The sequence below is a fragment of the Oncorhynchus gorbuscha genome, linkage group LG18 (assembly GCF_021184085.1).
Source record: "Oncorhynchus gorbuscha isolate QuinsamMale2020 ecotype Even-year linkage group LG18, OgorEven_v1.0, whole genome shotgun sequence".
NCBI classification, from domain to species: domain Eukaryota; kingdom Metazoa; phylum Chordata; class Actinopteri; order Salmoniformes; family Salmonidae; genus Oncorhynchus; species Oncorhynchus gorbuscha.
This window is the reverse complement of record NC_060190.1, coordinates 4,487,958-4,507,317: the sequence shown is the minus strand read 5'-3', so window position 1 is coordinate 4,507,317 and position 19,360 is coordinate 4,487,958. Positions and strand designations below refer to the sequence as shown.

Genomic DNA, 19,360 nt, shown 5'->3' with positions numbered 1-19,360 from the left:
AAAACACTTTCAGATTTCACCTAATTTTAACATTCTTTCATGAAGAGCACATGTTCAACTTCATAAAAACATGTTTTCCCAAGAGGTTATATGAAAATAAATACTGTACTAAGTGCCAATGTGCTAAATAAAGTAACAGGGGACAACTGAAAACAACAAAACCACTAGTTTACATTGGTAAAATTAGTCCTTTAAATCAGCCACAAATGTGCTTATGACAATGGAAGTTGACAGGGTCAATGGAAGCTACTTTTGTTCCACCAGGAGTGAACATTGAATACAAGCTTCAATTCTACCATATCAATTTATTGGCAAAATGGTTCACTTGCTCGGTTTTCAACAAAAAACACCAGAGAATTGATAAAAAGACTAGAACCAGCTTACCTGCCTTTGCTCTATAATTTGACTGTTTAATGTCCAATGTTTCTTTTCCCCCAAAAATGTAAGGAACCGTTTCACCATATTACATCATGGGTTGACCTTAAAATGGGGGACAGATGTAAATGAATCACTAATTAAATGAAATAAATCATGTTCAGAAATGACTGTCAAAGTAACCAAATAACTAGGGCTTTAGATGCACACTAATCATTTCCTATTAAACTGATTATGGCATTAGTCATGTAAACATCTTACTCTGCTGATCTTAATTGGTGTGAGGTCATAACTGAAGTAAGGATACGCCTTTAAAAACACCTGGTTTTCTGAACAATCTTTAGAATGATTAGGACATGTAAACACTTTAATCAGAGTTATAGAGGTGTATTTAATCTGCATGTGCTAACACAAGCAGCACAAAACATTATTTTGACCGAATGCAGTGAGTTCAGGGAACTGAAAATATGCAGCTTAGAAATAGTTTGCACATACAAAACTTATTTTTACCTATTGCTTCATAAACCACAGTGGCTGTGGTAGAAAGTTTATTTTGATTGGCCATTTTCTGCGTTTATCAAAGTCCCATCAGCCTGATTTCAGATGTGTCCATGTAAACAGGTTTATTAGAGAGATTGTTCTTTCAAAGCATGTCAACGATTTAAAATGTAATACTGATGCACAATTTCTATTGGAAAAATATGAAAGGGACCCAAAAGGCCTTAATTTCATGGAAGGACCCATCTGTTTACGGACTCATATTTGCAAAACCTAATTATTCAATATCTTTGTTTCACAGGGGACATCCCTAATCGTTGCTCTCTAAGTGGGAGGGGCTTATCATCTGGGGAGCCTCAACAACATTATGATGCTGACAAGAAAGAGAAGAGTCTCTCCAGATCAGAACACCTCAAACACCAGCATAGAGGTACAGGGAAGAAACCTCACCACTGCTCTGTCTGTGGGAAGAGTTTTGCTAAACAAGACTTGACAAATCATGAGCAAATTCACACTCTAGAGCATGCATCTAATACCTTAAAATCTCAGAGAATTAATTCAGGGGAGGGACCTTATACCTGCTTTGATTGTGGGAAATACTTAAATCAGTCAAGAGCCCAGACTAACCACAAACACACAGGAGTGAAGCCTTATAGCTGTGATCAGTGTGGGAAGAGCTTCAATCATTCAGGATCCCTGACTATTCACCAACGCATACACACAGGAGAGAAGCCTTATAGCTGCGATCAGTGTGGGAAGAGCTTCAATCATTCAGGATCCCTGACTCTACACCAACGCATACACACAGGAGAGAAGCCTTATAGCTGTGATCAGTGTGGGAAGAGCTTCAATCAATCAGGATCCCTGACTCTACACCAACGCATACACACAGGAGTGAAGCCTTATAGCTGTGATCAGTGTGGGAAGAGCTTCAATCATTCAGGAAACCTGACTACACACCAACTCATACACACAGGAGCGAAGCCTTATAACTGTGATCATTGTGGAAAGAGCTTCAGTCGATCAGGAGACCTGATCAAACACCAACGCATACACACAGGGGAGAAGCCTTATAGCTGTGTTCAGTGTGGGAAGAACTTCAATCAATCAGGACACCTGACTGCACACCAACGCATACACACAGGAGAGAAGCCTTATAGCTGTGATCAGTGTGAGAAGAGTTTCAGGACGTCAGATCACCTGACTATACACCAACGCATACACACAGGAGAGAAGCCTTATAGCTGTGATCAGTGTGAGAAGATTTTCAGGACATCAGATCACCTGACTATACACCAACACATACACACAGGAGAGAAGCCTTATAGCTGTGATCAGTGTGGGAAGAGTTTCAGGACGTCAGATCACCTGACTAAACACCAACGCATACACACAGGAGAGAAGCCTTATAGATGTGATCAATGTGGGAAGAGCTTCAGTCGATCAGGATCCCTGACTACACACCAACTCATACACACAGGAGAGAAGCCTTATAGATGTGATCAGTGTGGGAAGAGTTTTGCTCGTTCAGGGTCACTGATAAAACACCAGAAAGCACAAACATGTTTTCTTTCACCTCCCTTCTCTCTGGCACCGGTTCCAGATCCCTAAATAAAGTTTACATAGAAAACATCTTGTAAACAGTCATCCATCTCCCATTCTCTAACACTTTAGTATGTCTGATTGCCATGGTAACATGTGTAGCATAATATGCAGCTCTGGATCCATATGTATCAAGCGTCTTGGAGTAGAAGTGCTGTGTGTGTGGTGGGGTGGGGGAGGAGGTGTTCAGAGCTATCTTTTAATTTATGAACTCATATTATCCATTAAATAATGTATAATAAAAAAGTTTAACCAATGGTAGGTGTATATTCATGTGTGGGGGAAATGTTATCTGAAGAGAGAGTCTTGAATTGTACATCATGTCTCATACAGTCATTGGTTCCTGTAGGTGCTGGGTAGAGATATGAGGGGGAGACGGTCATGACCCCCTCAGACCTTTTGGCAGAACGCTCAGAATATGTTCTATAATTTACATGCAGGAACCAAATGTTAATGATGAATAATGTAAATCATGCAAATATAACTTGTCTGTGTTACCAGTATATAAGAGGACTAACGGGACTGCCCCGAAAGAGCTCCTGACCGACGTGTACTATGGTGCATTAAGTTTGTTGGAATCTCTCCAGCTGGCTGATAATAAATAATTATTAATTTAAGTTTGACTGAGTCCTTGGTAGTAATTTCCACGACACGTGTATTCAATACAAAAACACATTAAATCCTTTATCTTATGTCGTATTGCATGAGGCAAATGGTGGTCACACCAGATACTGACTACCGTTTTTTTTAAGGTATCTGTGACCAACAGATGCATACAGTTGAAGTCGGACGTTTACATACACCTTAGCCAAATACATTTAAACACAGTTTTTCACAAATCATGACATTTAATCATAGTAAAAATTCCCTGTTTTAGGTCAGTTAGGATCACTTTATTTTAAGAATGTGAAATGTCAGAATAATAGTAGTGTGATTTATTTCAGCTTTTATTTCTTTCATCACAGTGGGTCAGAAGTTTAGATACACTCAATTAGTATTTGGTAGTCCAGAGCTTCCGGCGACGGTTCCCAGTCCAGAGCTTCCTGCGACGGTTCCCAGTCCAGAGCTTCTGGCGACGGTTCCCAGTCCAGAGCTTCCTGCGACGGTTCCCAGTCCCGAACCTCCTGCGACAGTGAACGGTCTGGAACCTCCAGCGACGGTCAACAGTCTGGAACCTCCGGCGACGGTCAACAGTCTGGAACCTCCGGCGACGGTCAATGGTCTGGAACCTCCAGCGACGGTCAACAGTCTGGAACCTCCGGCGATGGTCAACAGTCTGGAACCTCTGGCGACGGTCAAGGCACGTCGTCCAGTCCCGCTCCAAGGCAGGAGCCTTCCTCTGCGCCGGTTCCCAGTCCGGGCACGGCATTCTACCCATGACCGGACCCGTGGTCTGGGCGGTGGCAAAGACCTGCACCAGAGCCGACACTTGTCACCCCCCTACCCTCCCCAGTTGTATTCAGGTTTTGCGGCCGGAGTCCGCAACTTTGGGGGGGGAGCCTTTTTATTCTCTACTTTGGTTAGGCAGCCATTTCCCCACTGTGTATTGTGGGATCTTATTTATGTGTAGTTGCCTGTCAGCAATTCATCTACTTCACGTTCCGTTCGTTCTTTATTGTTTTTGTGCGTTTCATATAATAAACATGTGGAACCCATATCACAATGCGCTTTGGTTCGAATGTTCTTACGACGAACGTGACACCAAGCTGTTTAAAGACACAGTCAACTTAGTGTATGTAAACTTCTGACCCACTGGAATTGTGATATAGTGAATTATAAGTGACATAATCTGTCTGTAAACAATTGTTGGAAAAATGACTTGTGTCATGCACAAAGTAGATGTCCTAACCGACTTGCCAAAACTATAGTTTGTTAACAAGAAATTTGTGGAGTGGTTGAAAAACAAGTTTTAATGACCCCAACCTAAGTGTATGTAAACTTCTGACTTTAATTGTATCTGTATTCCCAGTCATGTGAAATCCATAGATTAGGGTCTAATTCATTTATAACAATTGACTGATTTCTTTATATGAACTGTAACTCAGTAAAATCGTACAAATGTATGTTTTGTTGAGTGAAAAAATTATAGAATTAACTAATTGCATAAATGATTGGGCCTACTACTGTTTTAGGTGTTCTGGGTCAGAACTGTCCACGTGATTTACACCCATCAGAGTATCTGTGCTGTGAAGGGCTCAACAGTGGAACTGCCCTGCACATATCAACATCCAAGTTATCATGTAGTCTCAGAACCAAACTGGTTTATTCAAGAGAAATATAATGAGGTGCCTAAAATCCTGAGCTCGGTCCAGAGTATGCAGGTTGTGCTGAGTACCTTGGAACTAAAGAGAAGGACTCACCCTGAGAATCACATACCTGAGAGAGATTCAGCTGAGTACACATTCAGATTTAAAACACAGTATGCAGAATGGGGGTACAGCTTTTCTGGAACAACTCTGACTGTCGCAGGTAATATATAATATCTACTACTTCTACTACAACTACTAATACAGGTAATATATCATATCTACTACTTCTACTACTATAACTACTAATAGAGGTAATATATAATATCTTCTACTACTATAACTACTAATACAGGTAATATATCATTTCTACTACTATAACTACTAACACAGGTAATATATATATACTACTTCTACTATAACTACTAACACAGGTAATATATAATATCTACTACTATAACTACTAACACAGGTAATATATAATATCTACTACTAACACAGGTAATATATAATATCTACTACTATAACTACTAACACAGGTAATATATAGTATCTACTACTACAACTACTAACAAAGGTAATATATAATATCTACTACTAACACAGGTAATATATAATATCTACTACTATAACAACTAACACAGGTAATATATAGTATCTACTACTACAACTAATAACACAAGTAATATATAATATCTACTACTAACACAGGTAATATATAATATCTACTACTACAACTACTAACAAAGGTAATATATAATATCTACTACTATAACAACTAACACAGGTAATATATAATATCTACTACTATAACTACTAACACAGGTAATATATAGTATCTACTACTACAACTACTAACACACGTAATATAATATCTACTTCTATAACTACTAACACAGGTAATATATAATATCTACCACAACTACTTATACAAATATATGAATTGTAATCCAGTACAATATCATGTTGCAAGTTCTAATAATTATTATTCAGAGCTGCAGGTGAAGGTGTCTTCCTCCATAGATGAAAAGAAGAGAACACTGACCTGTAGCACCACCTGTCTTCTGACTGACAACCCCACCTACATCTGGTACAAGAACGGACAACTTCTGTCATGTAATATTCTGATCAAGTGAGAGACTTTGTCATTTCTTCAAACAATAATCTTTATTCAATATCGATTAATTATTGCAATAATGAGGTTGGTCGACCCAACACCCTTGAGTGTTGGACCGAGTAACCCAACTGATAATTAGAAATCAGATGTTATTCAGGACTTAAAAATTCTTAGGCTGGTTCGACCCCTCCTTAGTTTCCCAGAGGATGAGAACAAACAATGAGATGTTTGTTTTTATTCCTTCAGGCTATCTCTATCTCATCTATAGAATGCAGGCTCAGTTAGACCGGAGACATATGTCTCACATGCACCACTAATGATAGAATGGAATATGACTGTTTGCTTTTTTATCACCAAGACATCAATCAATTGTCAGCTTCAAGCTAGCTCTAGTAAAACCCATAACCTTGACTAGCTGCAGGAAGCTAGAGTGGAGAGCATAAATAACAGCATTAATAGGACAGAAATGTCTTACTATTGTTAGGTATATATTGTTAACTATTAATATCAAACAAATAAGGTAAATACAGTGCCTTGCGAAAGTATTCGGCCCCCTTGAACTTTGTGACCTTTTGCCACATTTCAGGCTTCAAACATAAAGATATAAAACTGTATTTTTTTGTGAAGAATCAACAACAAGTGGGACACAATCATGAAGTGTAATGACATTTATTGGATATTTAAAACTTTTTTAACAAATCAAAAACTGAAAAATTGGGCGTGCAAAATTATTCAGCCCCCTTAAGTTAATACTTTGTAGCGCCACCTTTTGCTGCGATTACAGCTGTAAGTCGCTTGGGGTATGTCTCTATCAGTTTTGCACATCGAGAGACTGAAATCTTTTCCCATTCCTCCTTGCAAAACAGCTCGAGCTCAGTGAGGTTGGATGGAGAGCATTTGTGAACAGCAGTTTTCAGTTCTTTCCACAGATTCACGATTGGATTGAGGTCTGGACTTTGACTTGGCCATTCTAACACCTGGATATGTTTATTTTTGAACCATTCCATTGTAGATTTTGCTTTATGTTTTGGAGCATTGTCTTGTTGGAAGACAAATCTCCGTCCCAGTCTCAGGTCTTTTGCAGACTCCATCAGGTTTTCTTCCAGAATGGTCCTGTATTTGGCTCCATCCGTCTTCCCATCAATTTTAACCATCTTCCCTGTCCCTGCTGAAGAAAAGCAGGCCCAAAACATGATGCTGCCACCACCATGTTTGACAGTGGGGATGGTGTGTTCAGGGTGATGCGCTGTGTTGCTTTTACGCCAAACATAACGTGTTGCATTGTTGCCAAAATTTCAATTTTGGTTTCATCTGACCAGAGCACCTTCTTCCACATGTTTGGTGTGTCTCCCAGGTGGCTTGTGGCAAACTTTAAACAACACTTTTTATGGATATCTTTAAGAAATGGCTTTCTCCTTGCCACTCTTCCATAAAGGCCAGATTTGTGCAATATACGACTGATTGTTGTCCTATGGACAGAGTCTCCCACCTCAGCTGTAGATCTCTGCAGTTCATCCAGAGTGATCATGGGCCTCTTGGCTGCATCTCTGATCAGTCTTCTCCTTGTATGAGCTGAAAGTTTAGAGGGACAATAAGGTCTTGGTAGATTTGCAGTGGTCTGATACTCCTTCCATTTCAATATTATCGCTTGCACAGTGCTCCTTGGGATGTTTAAAGCTTGGGAAATCTTTTTGTATCCAAATCCGGCTTTAAACTTCTTCACAACAGTATCTCGGACCTGCCTGGTGTGTTCCTTGTTCTTCATGATGCTCTCTGCGCTTTTAACGGACCTCTGAGACTATCACAGTGCAGGTGCATTTATACGGAGACTTGATTACACACAGGTGGATTGTATTTATCATCATTATTCATTTAGGTCAACATTGGATCATTCAGAGATCCTCACTGAACTTCTGGAGAGAGTTTGCTGCACTGAAAGTAAAGGGGCTGAATAATTTTGCAAGCCCAATTTTTCAGTTTTTGATTGTTAAAAAAAGTTTGAAATATCCAATAAATGTCGTTCCACTTCATGATTGTGTCCCACTTGTTTTTGATTCTTCACAAAAAAATACAGTTTTATATCTTTATGTTTGAAGCCTGAAATGTGGCAAAAGGTCGCAAAGTTCAAGGGGGCCGAATACTTTCGCAAGGCACTGTATGTCATTTTTCTATCATATTCTCACCAACCCAAACAGACAAGATAACTACTTCTACCTAGACCAAATCAGCAGTGTGGACGCAGTCAGCTACTACTGTAGTGTTAAAAGCTACGAGAATCTCCGTTCTCCTGTTATGTTTGTTGGGGAACCGAAGTCTTTGAAGAATGCAGTTGTTGGAATCATCGTTGTTGTTCTGATTCTCACATTCTGTCTCATTGGGTTCATGTGGTTCAGGTGAGTGAGATGAATTTACCCTTATTCACATTCTGTCTCATTGGGTTCATGTGGTTCAGGTGAGTGAGATGAATTTACCCTTATTCACATTCTGTCTCATTGGGTTCATGTGGTTCAGGTGAGTGAGATGAATTTACCCTTATTCACATTCTGTCTCATTGGGTTCATGTGGTTCAGGTGAGTGAGATGAATTTACCCTTATTCACATTCTGTCTCATTGGGTTCATGTGGTTCAGGTGAGTGAGATGAATTTACCCTTATTCACATTCTGTCTCATTGGGTTCATGTGGTTCAGGTGAGTGAGATGAATTTACCCTTATTCACATTCTGTCTCATTGGGTTCATGTGGTTCAGGTGAGTGAGATGAATTTACCCTTATTCACATTCTGTCTCATTGGGTTCATGTGGTTCAGGTGAGTGAGATGAATTTACCCTTATTCACATTCTGTCTCATTGGGTTCATGTGGTTCAGGTGAGTGAGATGAATTTACCCTTATTCACATTCTGTCTCATTGGGTTCATGTGGTTCAGGTGAGTGAGATGAATTTACCCTTATTCACATTCTGTCTCATTGGGTTCATGTGGTTCAGGTGAGTGAGATGAATTTACCCTTATTCACATTCTGTCTCATTGGGTTCATGTGGTTCAGGTGAGTGAGATGAATTTACCCTTATTCACATTCTGTCTCATTGGGTTCATGTGGTTCAGGTGAGTGAGATGAATTTACCCTTATTCACATTCTGTCTCATTGGGTTTGTGGTTCAGGTGAGTGAGATGAATTTACCCTTATTCACATTCTGTCTCATTGGGTTCATGTGGTTCAGGTGAGTGAGATGAATTTACCCTTATTCACATTCTGTCTCATTGGGTTCATGTGGTTCAGGTGAGTGAGATGAATTTACCCTTATTCACATTCTGTCTCATTGGGTTCATGTGGTTCAGGTGAGTGAGATGAATTTACCCTTATTCACATTCTGTCTCATTGGGTTCATGTGGTTCAGGTGAGTGAGATGAATTTACCCTTATTCACATTCTGTCTCATTGGGTTCATGTGGTTCAGGTGAGTGAGATGAATTTACCCTTATTCACATTCTGTCTCATTGGGTTCATGTGGTTCAGGTGAGTGAGATGAATTTACCCTTATTCACATTCTGTCTCATTGGGTTCATGTGGTTCAGGTGAGTGAGATGAATTTACCCTTATTCACATTCTGTCTCATTGGGTTCATGTGGTTCAGGTGAGTGAGATGAATTTACCCTTATTCACATTCTGTCTCATTGGGTTCATGTGGTTCAGGTGAGTGAGATGAATTTACCCTTATTCACATTCTGTTTTTTTAATCATTGATCTTGACACATTCTTATTGATTGATTGATTGATTCTTCCATTCATCTGTTCATTCATTCTTTCATTTACAAAACAGGAAGAAGGCCTCCATATCCACCTCTGACACAAGAAACTGAAGAGACACAGTAGAGAATGGACAGGTGAGTGTTGGAATCAGTGGACTGAGAACTACAGTGGTCTGTGAAAGACATACCTCGTCAGTTGTACAACTGAATGCATTCAGAGAGGTGCGGAGGGCCTGAAGAGATCACATCACATTTTATTAGTCACATGTGCCGAATACAACAGGTGTAGACCTTACAGTGAAATGCTTACTTACAAGCCCCTAACCAACAATGTAGTTTAAAAAAAACATTAATAAGAATAAGAAATAAAAGTAACAAGTAATTAAAGAGCAGTAGTAAAAAATAACACTAGCGAGACTATATACAGGGGGTACCGGTACAGAGTCAATGTGCGGGGGCACCGGTTAGTCGAGGTAATTGAGGTAATATGTACATGTAGGTAGAGTTATTAAAGTGGCTCTGCATAGATAATAAACAGTGTAGCAGCGGTGTAAAAGGGGGGGGGGGGCAATGCAATAGTCTGGGTAGCCATTCAATTAGATGTTCAAGAGTCTTATGGCTTGAGTGTAGAAGCTGTTTAGAAGCCTCTTAGACCTAGACTTGGCGCCCCGGTACAGCTTGCCGTGCGGTAGCAAAGAGAACCATCTATGACTGGGGTGGCTGGAGTCTTTGACAATTTTTAGTGCCTTCCTCTGACACATCCTGGTATAGAGGTCCTGGATGGCAGGAAGCTTGGCCCCAGTTATGTACTTGGCCATACGCACTACCCTCTGGAGTGCCTTGCGGTTGGAGGCCGAGCAGTTGCCACACCAGGCAGTGATGAAACCATGCTCTCGATGGTGCAGCTGTAGAACCTTTTGAGGATCTGAAATCTTTTCAGTCTCCTGAGGAGGAATAGGTTTTGACATTCCCTCTTCACGACTGACTTGGTGTGCTTGGACCATGTTAGTTTGTTGGTGATGTGGACACCAAGGAACTTGAAGCTCTCAACCTGCTCCACTACAGCTCCGTCGATGAGAATGGGGGTGTGCTTGGTCCTCCTTTTCCTGTAGTCACAATTATCTCCTTTGTCTTGATCACATTGAGGGAGAGGTTGTTGTCCTGGTACCACACGGCCAGGTCTCTGACCTCCTCCCTTAGACTGTCTCATAATTTTTGGTGACCAGGCCTACCAGTGTTGTGTCATCGGCAAACTTAATGATGGTGTTGGAGTCCTGCCTGGCAGTGCAGTCATGAGTGAACAGTGAGTAGAGGAGGGGACTGATCACGCACCCCTGAGGGGTGGCGGATGTGTTGTTACCTTCCCTTACCACTTGGGGGGGCAGCCCATCAGGAAGTCCAGGATCCAGTTGCAGAGGGGGGTGCTTAGTCCCAGGGTCCTTAGCTTATTGATGAGCTTTGAAGGCACTATGGTGTTGAACGCTGAGCTGTAGTCAATGAATAGCATTCTCACGTCGGTGTTCCTTTTGTCCAGGTAGGAAAGGGCAGTGTGGAGTGCAATAGAGATTGCATCATCTGTTCGGGTGGTATGCAAATTGGAGTGGGTCTAGCGTTTCTGGGATAATGGTGTTGATGTGAGCCATGACGAGCCTTTCAAAGCACTTCAGATGTACCGATCCTGTGCAGGTGTTGTTACACGTGGTCTGCCATTGCGAGGGCGATCAGCTGGCCGTCCTGTCTCCCTGTAGCGCTGTCATAGGCATCTCACAGTACGGACATTGCCATTTATTTCCCTGGCCACGTCTGCAGTCCTCATGCCTCCTTGCAGCATGTCTAAGGCACGTTCAAGCAGATGAGCAAGGACCCTGGGCATCTTTCTTCTGGTGTTTTTCAGAGTCAGTAGAAAGGCCTCTTTAGTGTCCTAAGTTTTCATAACTGTGACCTTAATTGCCTACCGTCTGTAAGCTGTTAGTGTCTTAACGACCGTTCCAGTGTTGCATGCTTATTAATTGTTTATGGTTCATTGAACACGCATGGGAAACAGTGTTAAATCCTTTACAGCGAAGATCTGTGAAGTTATTTCGATTTTTACGAATTATCTTTGAAAGAGAGGGTCCTGAAAAAGGGATGTTTCTTTTTTTTTGCTGAGTTTAGAGCTTTGTTCCAAGTTGCTGTCAGGTAAAAGTAGATGATTACAGACAACAGGATTCTTAGTGAAAGGGTTGTTGTTGTACGTTTTTTCTAGACTTTACTCGACTTTTATAGATCAGGTCAAATCTTCTCCAAAAACTTTCTGAAGTAAGATTAGCCTACATGAGATGTGAGAAGTTATGTTGTCATAACGTAATTGAGCTGGATATTTAAATAGATGTTTGATTGCTCTGGTCTTGGGGAGCGTCAATTGCTGCCTTGAGACTGGAATTCTCCCCTAAGCCTTATTTGAATAGTGTGACAACAAAGTAACTGTACACCTACACATGTCTTGATGAGTAAGAAACACTAAAGAAACAATAGCTTCCACGATAATTCCGGTAAATCGGGGTTCCTTTTAACAGTATAGGTCTGCTGTGTTGTATAAAATGTCTAGGACTAATTTTCATCATCTTTGATCCTCCACATTCCTGTGTTCGGTTTAAACTGCTGGACAAAAAAAACATGAGATAAAACTTGTTTGAGATTTTTTTTCCCTTCAACAAAGTAGCCAACTTCAATATCATACGTCGGAATCTATGCCGATTACTTAATTACATCTCCTTCCTCCTGAAGTATGCACTTGTTTACATCCCTTCACTGTTTTGAAACACAGATTATGGATTATATGACCAGATACTCAAGTTGCCTCTAACAATAATAATACAAATCAAATCTGAGGTTAATGGGTGGTTGGCATCCAGGATTATGGTGTATTATTTGTCACATTTGCTCTGGTTATGCCCTCTGGTGTTCGTCCGGTGTCTTGACCTGCAGTCATCCCCCTGTACTCTCTCTCTCTCTCTGTTTGATTGTGTGGTTGGAGACAGGTGTGTTGGAGTCAGATCAGATCCCTATCAGCTGCAACTCGTTCCATAAATCAACACCTCTACAAATACTCACTCAAATACACTTCCACTCTGCCAGATCGTAATCTCTGCTCAGTCAGTCATTATCCTAGCCTTTTGTTCATTATCAAGATCCTCTTCCCTGCCTCACACCATTTTGTCCTCTCATTGCAGTTACCACTCTGTATCTGTCACCTGTACCACTTCTCACCACCCTACCACCTTGCTCTGGATTTCACTCACCACCACCACCTTGGGACTCCCCTCAGGACCGGTTTACCCTGTTCAACTCAGTCAACTCCAACCTCACTCTACACTTCGGGTCTTTCTGCAACTCATCTGAGTTACCCCGGTTCTGCACTCCATATCTCTCTGTGTACAATAAACATTTTGGTCCATTCATCCCTACTTCCGCATCTGAGTCCGCTCTCACCCTGTGTTCGTTCCGCGTAACAATTATTATGGAGACAGATAGCTGCCAAGTGGTTGAACATACATATTGTTAGGATCGTACACTCTAAAAAGAAAAGGTTCCTGGAGTATCCTTTAGGGTTTTTTAAAATTAACTGGGGAAACCACTATAAATTCAAATAACCCCTTTTTTTTATGGATTCTCAAATAACTACCCTTCCCCCCCACCCTGTTATTATTAATAATAATATGCATAACAATAACACAGTATTTTAGTTCTGTGTTTTCTGATTTTATTGACATAGCAGAAAAACATTGTAAATATGAGGAAAACTCCCAACAGAGTCCCAAGTCCAATGGGTTTTCCTCTGTCCTGTTGATGTTAATGTGTTGATGTTCTCTGTATCTATAGAATGATTTCACAGTGGATGGTCATCTAACAGGTTTCCTGTTTTACTCATCAGAGGTGTACTGTGTGAGAAGTCTGTGAATCCCAAAAATAGTCATTATACAGATTAACAAATGATGTACATGTCAGTATTCATACTTTGTTTTTTGTGGTGAATGGGAATGAAAAAAAACTGTTTTGATAATGTTTTTCATATACATACCTTGTCCATAATGTAGAGGCCTATGGGATATTCATTGAAGATGTAAGGGAGGAGGATGGTAATTGTGATCTTCATAACACCAATACCAATTGAAATACCTTTGTTTGCCTCCTTGTTTACCTACTGACACAAAAGTGAGCAGTTCAGTCATCTGCACCCAACACAGCTATTCTTCAACATATTCTTATAGACTAAATATTATCTTTTTGTTGATTGATATCCATTGAATTGTGTCAATTTTTTGTTATGAAATATTTGCACAAATATGAAAAGATAGATGGTATAATCATGAAACAATATACATTTAGATGATACAATGGACCAACCTTACCTTACATTGAGATCATACAATGGACCAACCTTACCTTACATTGAGATCATACAATGGACCAACCTTACCTTACATTTAGATCATACAATGGACCAACCTTACCTTACATTTAGATCATACAATGGACCAACCTTACCTTACATTTAGATGATACAATGGACCAACCTTACCTTACATTTAGATGATACAATGGACCAACCTTACCTTACATTTAGATGATACAATGGACCAACCTTACCTTACATTGAGATCATACAATGGACCAACCTTACCTTACATTTAGATGATACAATGGACCAACTTTACCTTACATTTAGATCATACAATGGACCAACCTTACCTTACATTTAGATGATACAATGGACCAACCTTACCTTACATTTAGATGATACAATGGACCAACCTTACCTTACATTTAGATCATACAATGGACCAACCTTACCTTACATTTAGATCATACAATGGACCAACCTTACCTTACATTGAGATCTTTACATTTGTCAGTTAAGTCCCTGCTCCTTCTGTCCTTTCAAATTCAAATCCAAGTGTTTCAGTTGGGCAAATAAGACTCTCCAAGAACCCCCACCAACTAAAGAGGTTTCTCGATGAACCCCACCTCCTATGGGGTTCTTGGAAGAACCTTTTGGGGGGCATTTTGAGTGCCAAGAACCCTAAGGTTCTTTGAAGAACTTTAAGGATCTTAGAAGAACCCTTGTTAAACCACACATTTTTAGAGTAAGAAAATCCATACGTAAACTGTTAAGATTGTAAGAAAAGTAATGCAGGAAACATAACTGTTAAATTCGATCTGTAAACGTATGTTACGGCTCTGAATGAACATTTACATGTTGAATTCTTACTTTAACTGTCCTTTTACTCGGTTACAGATATTTGTTATACTTACAAACTTTTGTCAGGAATGTGGCATCTGCAAAGGACATGACCTGAACGTTGTAAGTCAGAGTTAGTCAATCAATCAATCAACTCTAGCCCAGACGAAGTACTCTCCATGTATTAAATATCACAATGTAATCAGCTTTATTTAAGAGGCCTAGCAATAAATGTACACAGTGTCAATCATCACATTCCATCTGTAGTATTTGAGGTTTTATCACCTATAGAATAACTAATAATAACTGGACAGGAGGGAGCAGCTCATTTGGGAAACTTTACTAATCAAATACATGGTAGTACAACACAGGAGCATGTTTGAGGCGAGAACGTATTAAAGTTAAGAGGTCACAGGATTAACCAATCAGGTAAGTGATAATTGTATCTAGACAGATTACCATGTTAATAGACCAATCTATTACAGCATCCATCCATCAGACTAGAATAGACACATAGTGTGTCTGAAATGGCATCCTATTACCTACATACTGTCAGGTGACATTTCAGATGCAGCCATAGTTAGAAGCCAAACAAATAATGTCAGGGACTCCAAATGTCATTAAGTCATTATTGTGGATTGTCTTTGCAATGACGTCTCACAAATCATCATCGCCATGGTGATGCTCCATGACAATTTATTTGGACGGTTGAAGTGTTGTCGAGGAGTGGGCATAACAACACTACACTCTTTGGAAAAAAAGGCGCTATCTAGAACCTTAAAGGGTTCTTCAGCTGTCCCCATAGAAGAACCCTTTTCGGTTGCAGATAGAACCTCTTTGGTTCCAGGTAGAACTCTTTAGGGTTTCATGTAGAACCCTTTCAACAGACCAGATGCTTTTTTTAACTTTCTGTGGAGAAAGCGAACCCGTCACATTAGGAAACTGTTGCATTGAACACATGAGTATGGTGGGCTGAATTGTCTGGACAATCCTACCTTAAATAATACTTTTAAGATCAATTTGATAAAACACTTCCTAAGAAGACCTACTTCTATGTGAAACTTTATTCATCATCATGTCTTTTCTACTTTTGGTGGTTTACAGTAGTAAAGATGTGTTCTTGTTTTGGTCCATTCAACAACAGAGTGATACTTTCCTTGTATCAACAGGATTTTGTATCTCTCTATACACCTTATGTCATACCTTAATGGAATTGTTTTATTCATTATATATGTTGTCTCACACATATGTACTTACTAACACAATTAATAAGGAAGTTTATTATACAATTATTCATTCATATTACCCTGCCAACCACTATATGAAGAAGTACAAAAAAATAGATACATTTAAATTGTTCCAATTGTTATCACTGCATTGTCGGAACTAGAAGCACAAGCATTTCGCTACACTCGCATTAACATCTGCTAACCATGTGTATGTGACAAATAACATTTGATTTGATTTGAAACTGTGTTGCATCTTTTTTTAACGGTATTCATGTAAATAATCTGTGACAAGACATCAGTAGATTTATAATGGAACACATTCATGAAGATTTGACACTATTATGGAGAGAAGTCCTGCATGAATTCTTCACCTACAATATAAACGATTTGGATGGATATTTTTATTCTTCGTTCACCCGCCGTACAGTAGGTGGCAGCAATAAGGCAATAGGTGTAGTCTGCCATAAAACCTTAAAGAAGAACAAGACAACAGGACATTGTTGACGAGAACAGTTAGGGTCGAACAGTTCTTATCATACAAAGAAACAGTGGCCTCCACAATGGATCGGGTAAGTCTGATTTTAACATATGCCCACTGTGTTGTATACAATGTCTAGGCCTCGTTTTCATCATATTTGAACCTCCACATTGCTGTGTTCTGTTTGGAGCGGCAGGAAGCCTAGTGGTTAGAGCGTTGGGTCAGTAACCGAATCCCCGAGCTGAACAGATAAATAAATATGTCGTTCTGTCCCTGAACAAGGCATTTAACCCACTGTTTATAGGCCGTCATTCAAAAGAATAATTTCTTCTTAACTGAATTGCCTAATTAACTAAAGTAAAAAACCTTTTTAAAAAGTTGTCAACAACTATATTTGTATTGTAACCACACTGGGTTTATAAGCACGGATACCGATAAAATACCGCTAGAGCATGCTTTTGCGGCACAGTCGATAGCGCGCTTGACTTCGGGCTAGTATGTCGAGTGTTCCAGACCTGCTCCCTGCTTGTTTCATTACAGTATTTATTATGGATCCCCATTCGCTGCCAACGCAGCAGCTACTCTTCCCGGGGTCCAGCAAAATTAAGGCAGTTCATACAATCATGTTTAGAAATCTGTAACTATGACCTAATTCTCTCCTTCCTCCCAGTGTGCACATGTTCACATTCCTTCACTGATTTCTTACACATTCGCCATTATTTGACCAGATATTCAAGTGGCCGTTCTAACATAGAAAAGAAATTGCGGCAGTCCAAACACGTTGTTTTTCCCTCGTGGTATCCCCATCGAAACCGGATGCAGTTTGATTACCATTTTAAGAAGGTCCAAATCCCAACGTTGCCCCCTCAGCCCTCGATTTAGCTTGAAGGAGCGAGTGAACAACTTTGGTCACTTGATGGGTTGATATGACCCACAATTCATTGCAAACTACATGTCAAACTCTGGTGCCCGCGAAGTGTCAAATTTAATCGACAACCTGCATTTTTGGTATCTCAGTAAAAATATAAAGCTAGCTTGCACATTAGTTAATCATTTATAGGCACCATTAGCCTGGTCTTGTGAAGGATATTGGACATGCACATTAGTTAATAATATATAGACGCCATTAGCCTTTTCTTGTGAAGGATATTGGACATGCACATTAGTTAAACATGTATAGGCACCATTAGCCTGGTCTTGTGAAGGCTATTGGACATGCACATTAGTTAAACATGTATAGGCACCATTAGCCTGGTCTTGTGAAGGATATTGGACATGCACATTAGTTAAACATGTATAGGCACCATTAGCCTAGTCTTGTGAAGGATATTGGACATGCACATTAGTTAATCATTTATAGGCACCATTAGCCTGGTCCTGTGAAGGATATTGGACATGCACATTAGTTAATCATTTATAGGCACCATTAGCCTGGCCTTGTGAAGGCTATTGGACATGCACATTAGTTAATCATTTATAGCCACCATTAGCCTGGTCTTGTGAAGGATATTGGACATGCACATTAGTTAAACATGTATAGGCACCATTAGCCTGGTCTTGTGAAGGATATTGGACATGCACATTAGTTAAACATGTATAGGCACCATTAGCCTGGTCTTGTGAAGGATATTGGACATGCACATTAGTTAATCATTTATAGCCACCATTAGCCTGGTCTTGTGAAGGATATTGGACATGCACATTAGTTAAACATGTATAGGCACCATTAGCCTGGTCTTGTGAAGGATATTGGACATGCACATTAGTTAAACATGTATAGGCACCATTAGCCTGGTCTTGTGAAGGATATTGGACATGCACATTAGTTAATCATTTATAGCCACCATTAGCCTGGTCTTGTGAAGGATATTGGACATGCACATTAGTTAAACATGCATAGGCACCATTAGCCTGGTCTTGTGAAGGATATTGGACATGCACATTAGTTAAACATGTATAGGCACCATTAGCCTGGTCTTGTGAAGGATATTGGACATGCACATTAGTTAATAATTTATAGCCACCATTAGCCTGGTCTTGTGAAGGATATTGGACATGCACATTAGTTAATCATTTATACTTGCGTACTATTGTTTGTACAGATGAATTTGGTACCTTCAGGCGTTTAGAAATTGCTCCCAAGGATGAACCAGACTTGTTGAGGTCTACATTTAAAAAAATTGTTTTACTCTGTTTATTAAGTTTTACACACACACACACACACACACACACACACACACACACACACACACACACACACACACACACACACACACACACACACACACACACACACACACACAAGACAAAGCAATATAAATAATATACTCAACTAGAAAAAAAATACAAATACAAATACAAATAAAAAAATAGCTTTAAAGATACCATACTTAAGACAAGTAAAACATACCAGGCAGAAGGCTACAGAGGGCAATCTATAGTACAGGGACAGAGCAAACACCTAAACAGTCAAGAGATAAGGGTGGAGAAATGCAACCACTCGCAGAGAGTCATGGCCACAGACCGACCATCCACTGGACAGGTTTTCTTTTTTTACAATGCTTTAAAATAATGATTATTCATGTAGGCGTGAACAAAGTGTAAAAATAACTGTGAAAAACAAGCTCACACTTCAGTCTCTGCCCGGGCAAGATGAACAAGGCATCTGCGGATCACAATCAATAAGCACATGGACCTTAATGCCCCCCAGCAAAAACACAGAGAGAGGCTCCTCCAACCCTTAAGTCACAGACTTATTTTAGTATTCATTGGAATGCCATCAGAGGATGGACTGTTTAAAGTAAGACCGGAATGGAGCCCAAGCCTCATTAAACAGTTTGGGGTTCCCA

The 19,360-nt window shown here is 39.9% G+C and overlaps 1 protein-coding gene across 5 annotated transcripts in view; it reads left to right on the top strand.

Moving 5' to 3' along the window:
* Nucleotides 1-19,360, top strand: part of LOC124002729 (zinc finger protein 239-like) — a 59,099-nt gene that overhangs the window by 24,139 nt on the left and 15,600 nt on the right. For 2 of the 5 annotated variants that reach the window (XM_046310435.1, XM_046310436.1), the window contains exon 3: nt 1,175-3,092. In XM_046310435.1, the coding sequence (XP_046166391.1) occupies nt 1,175-2,484 (1,310 nt within the window). In that variant the 3' untranslated portion in view covers nt 2,485-3,092. Of the gene's footprint in view, nt 1-1,174; nt 16,603-19,360 lie in introns of those variants that run through there. The other 3 variants (XM_046310439.1, XM_046310437.1, XM_046310438.1) reach the window with 3 other exon arrangements.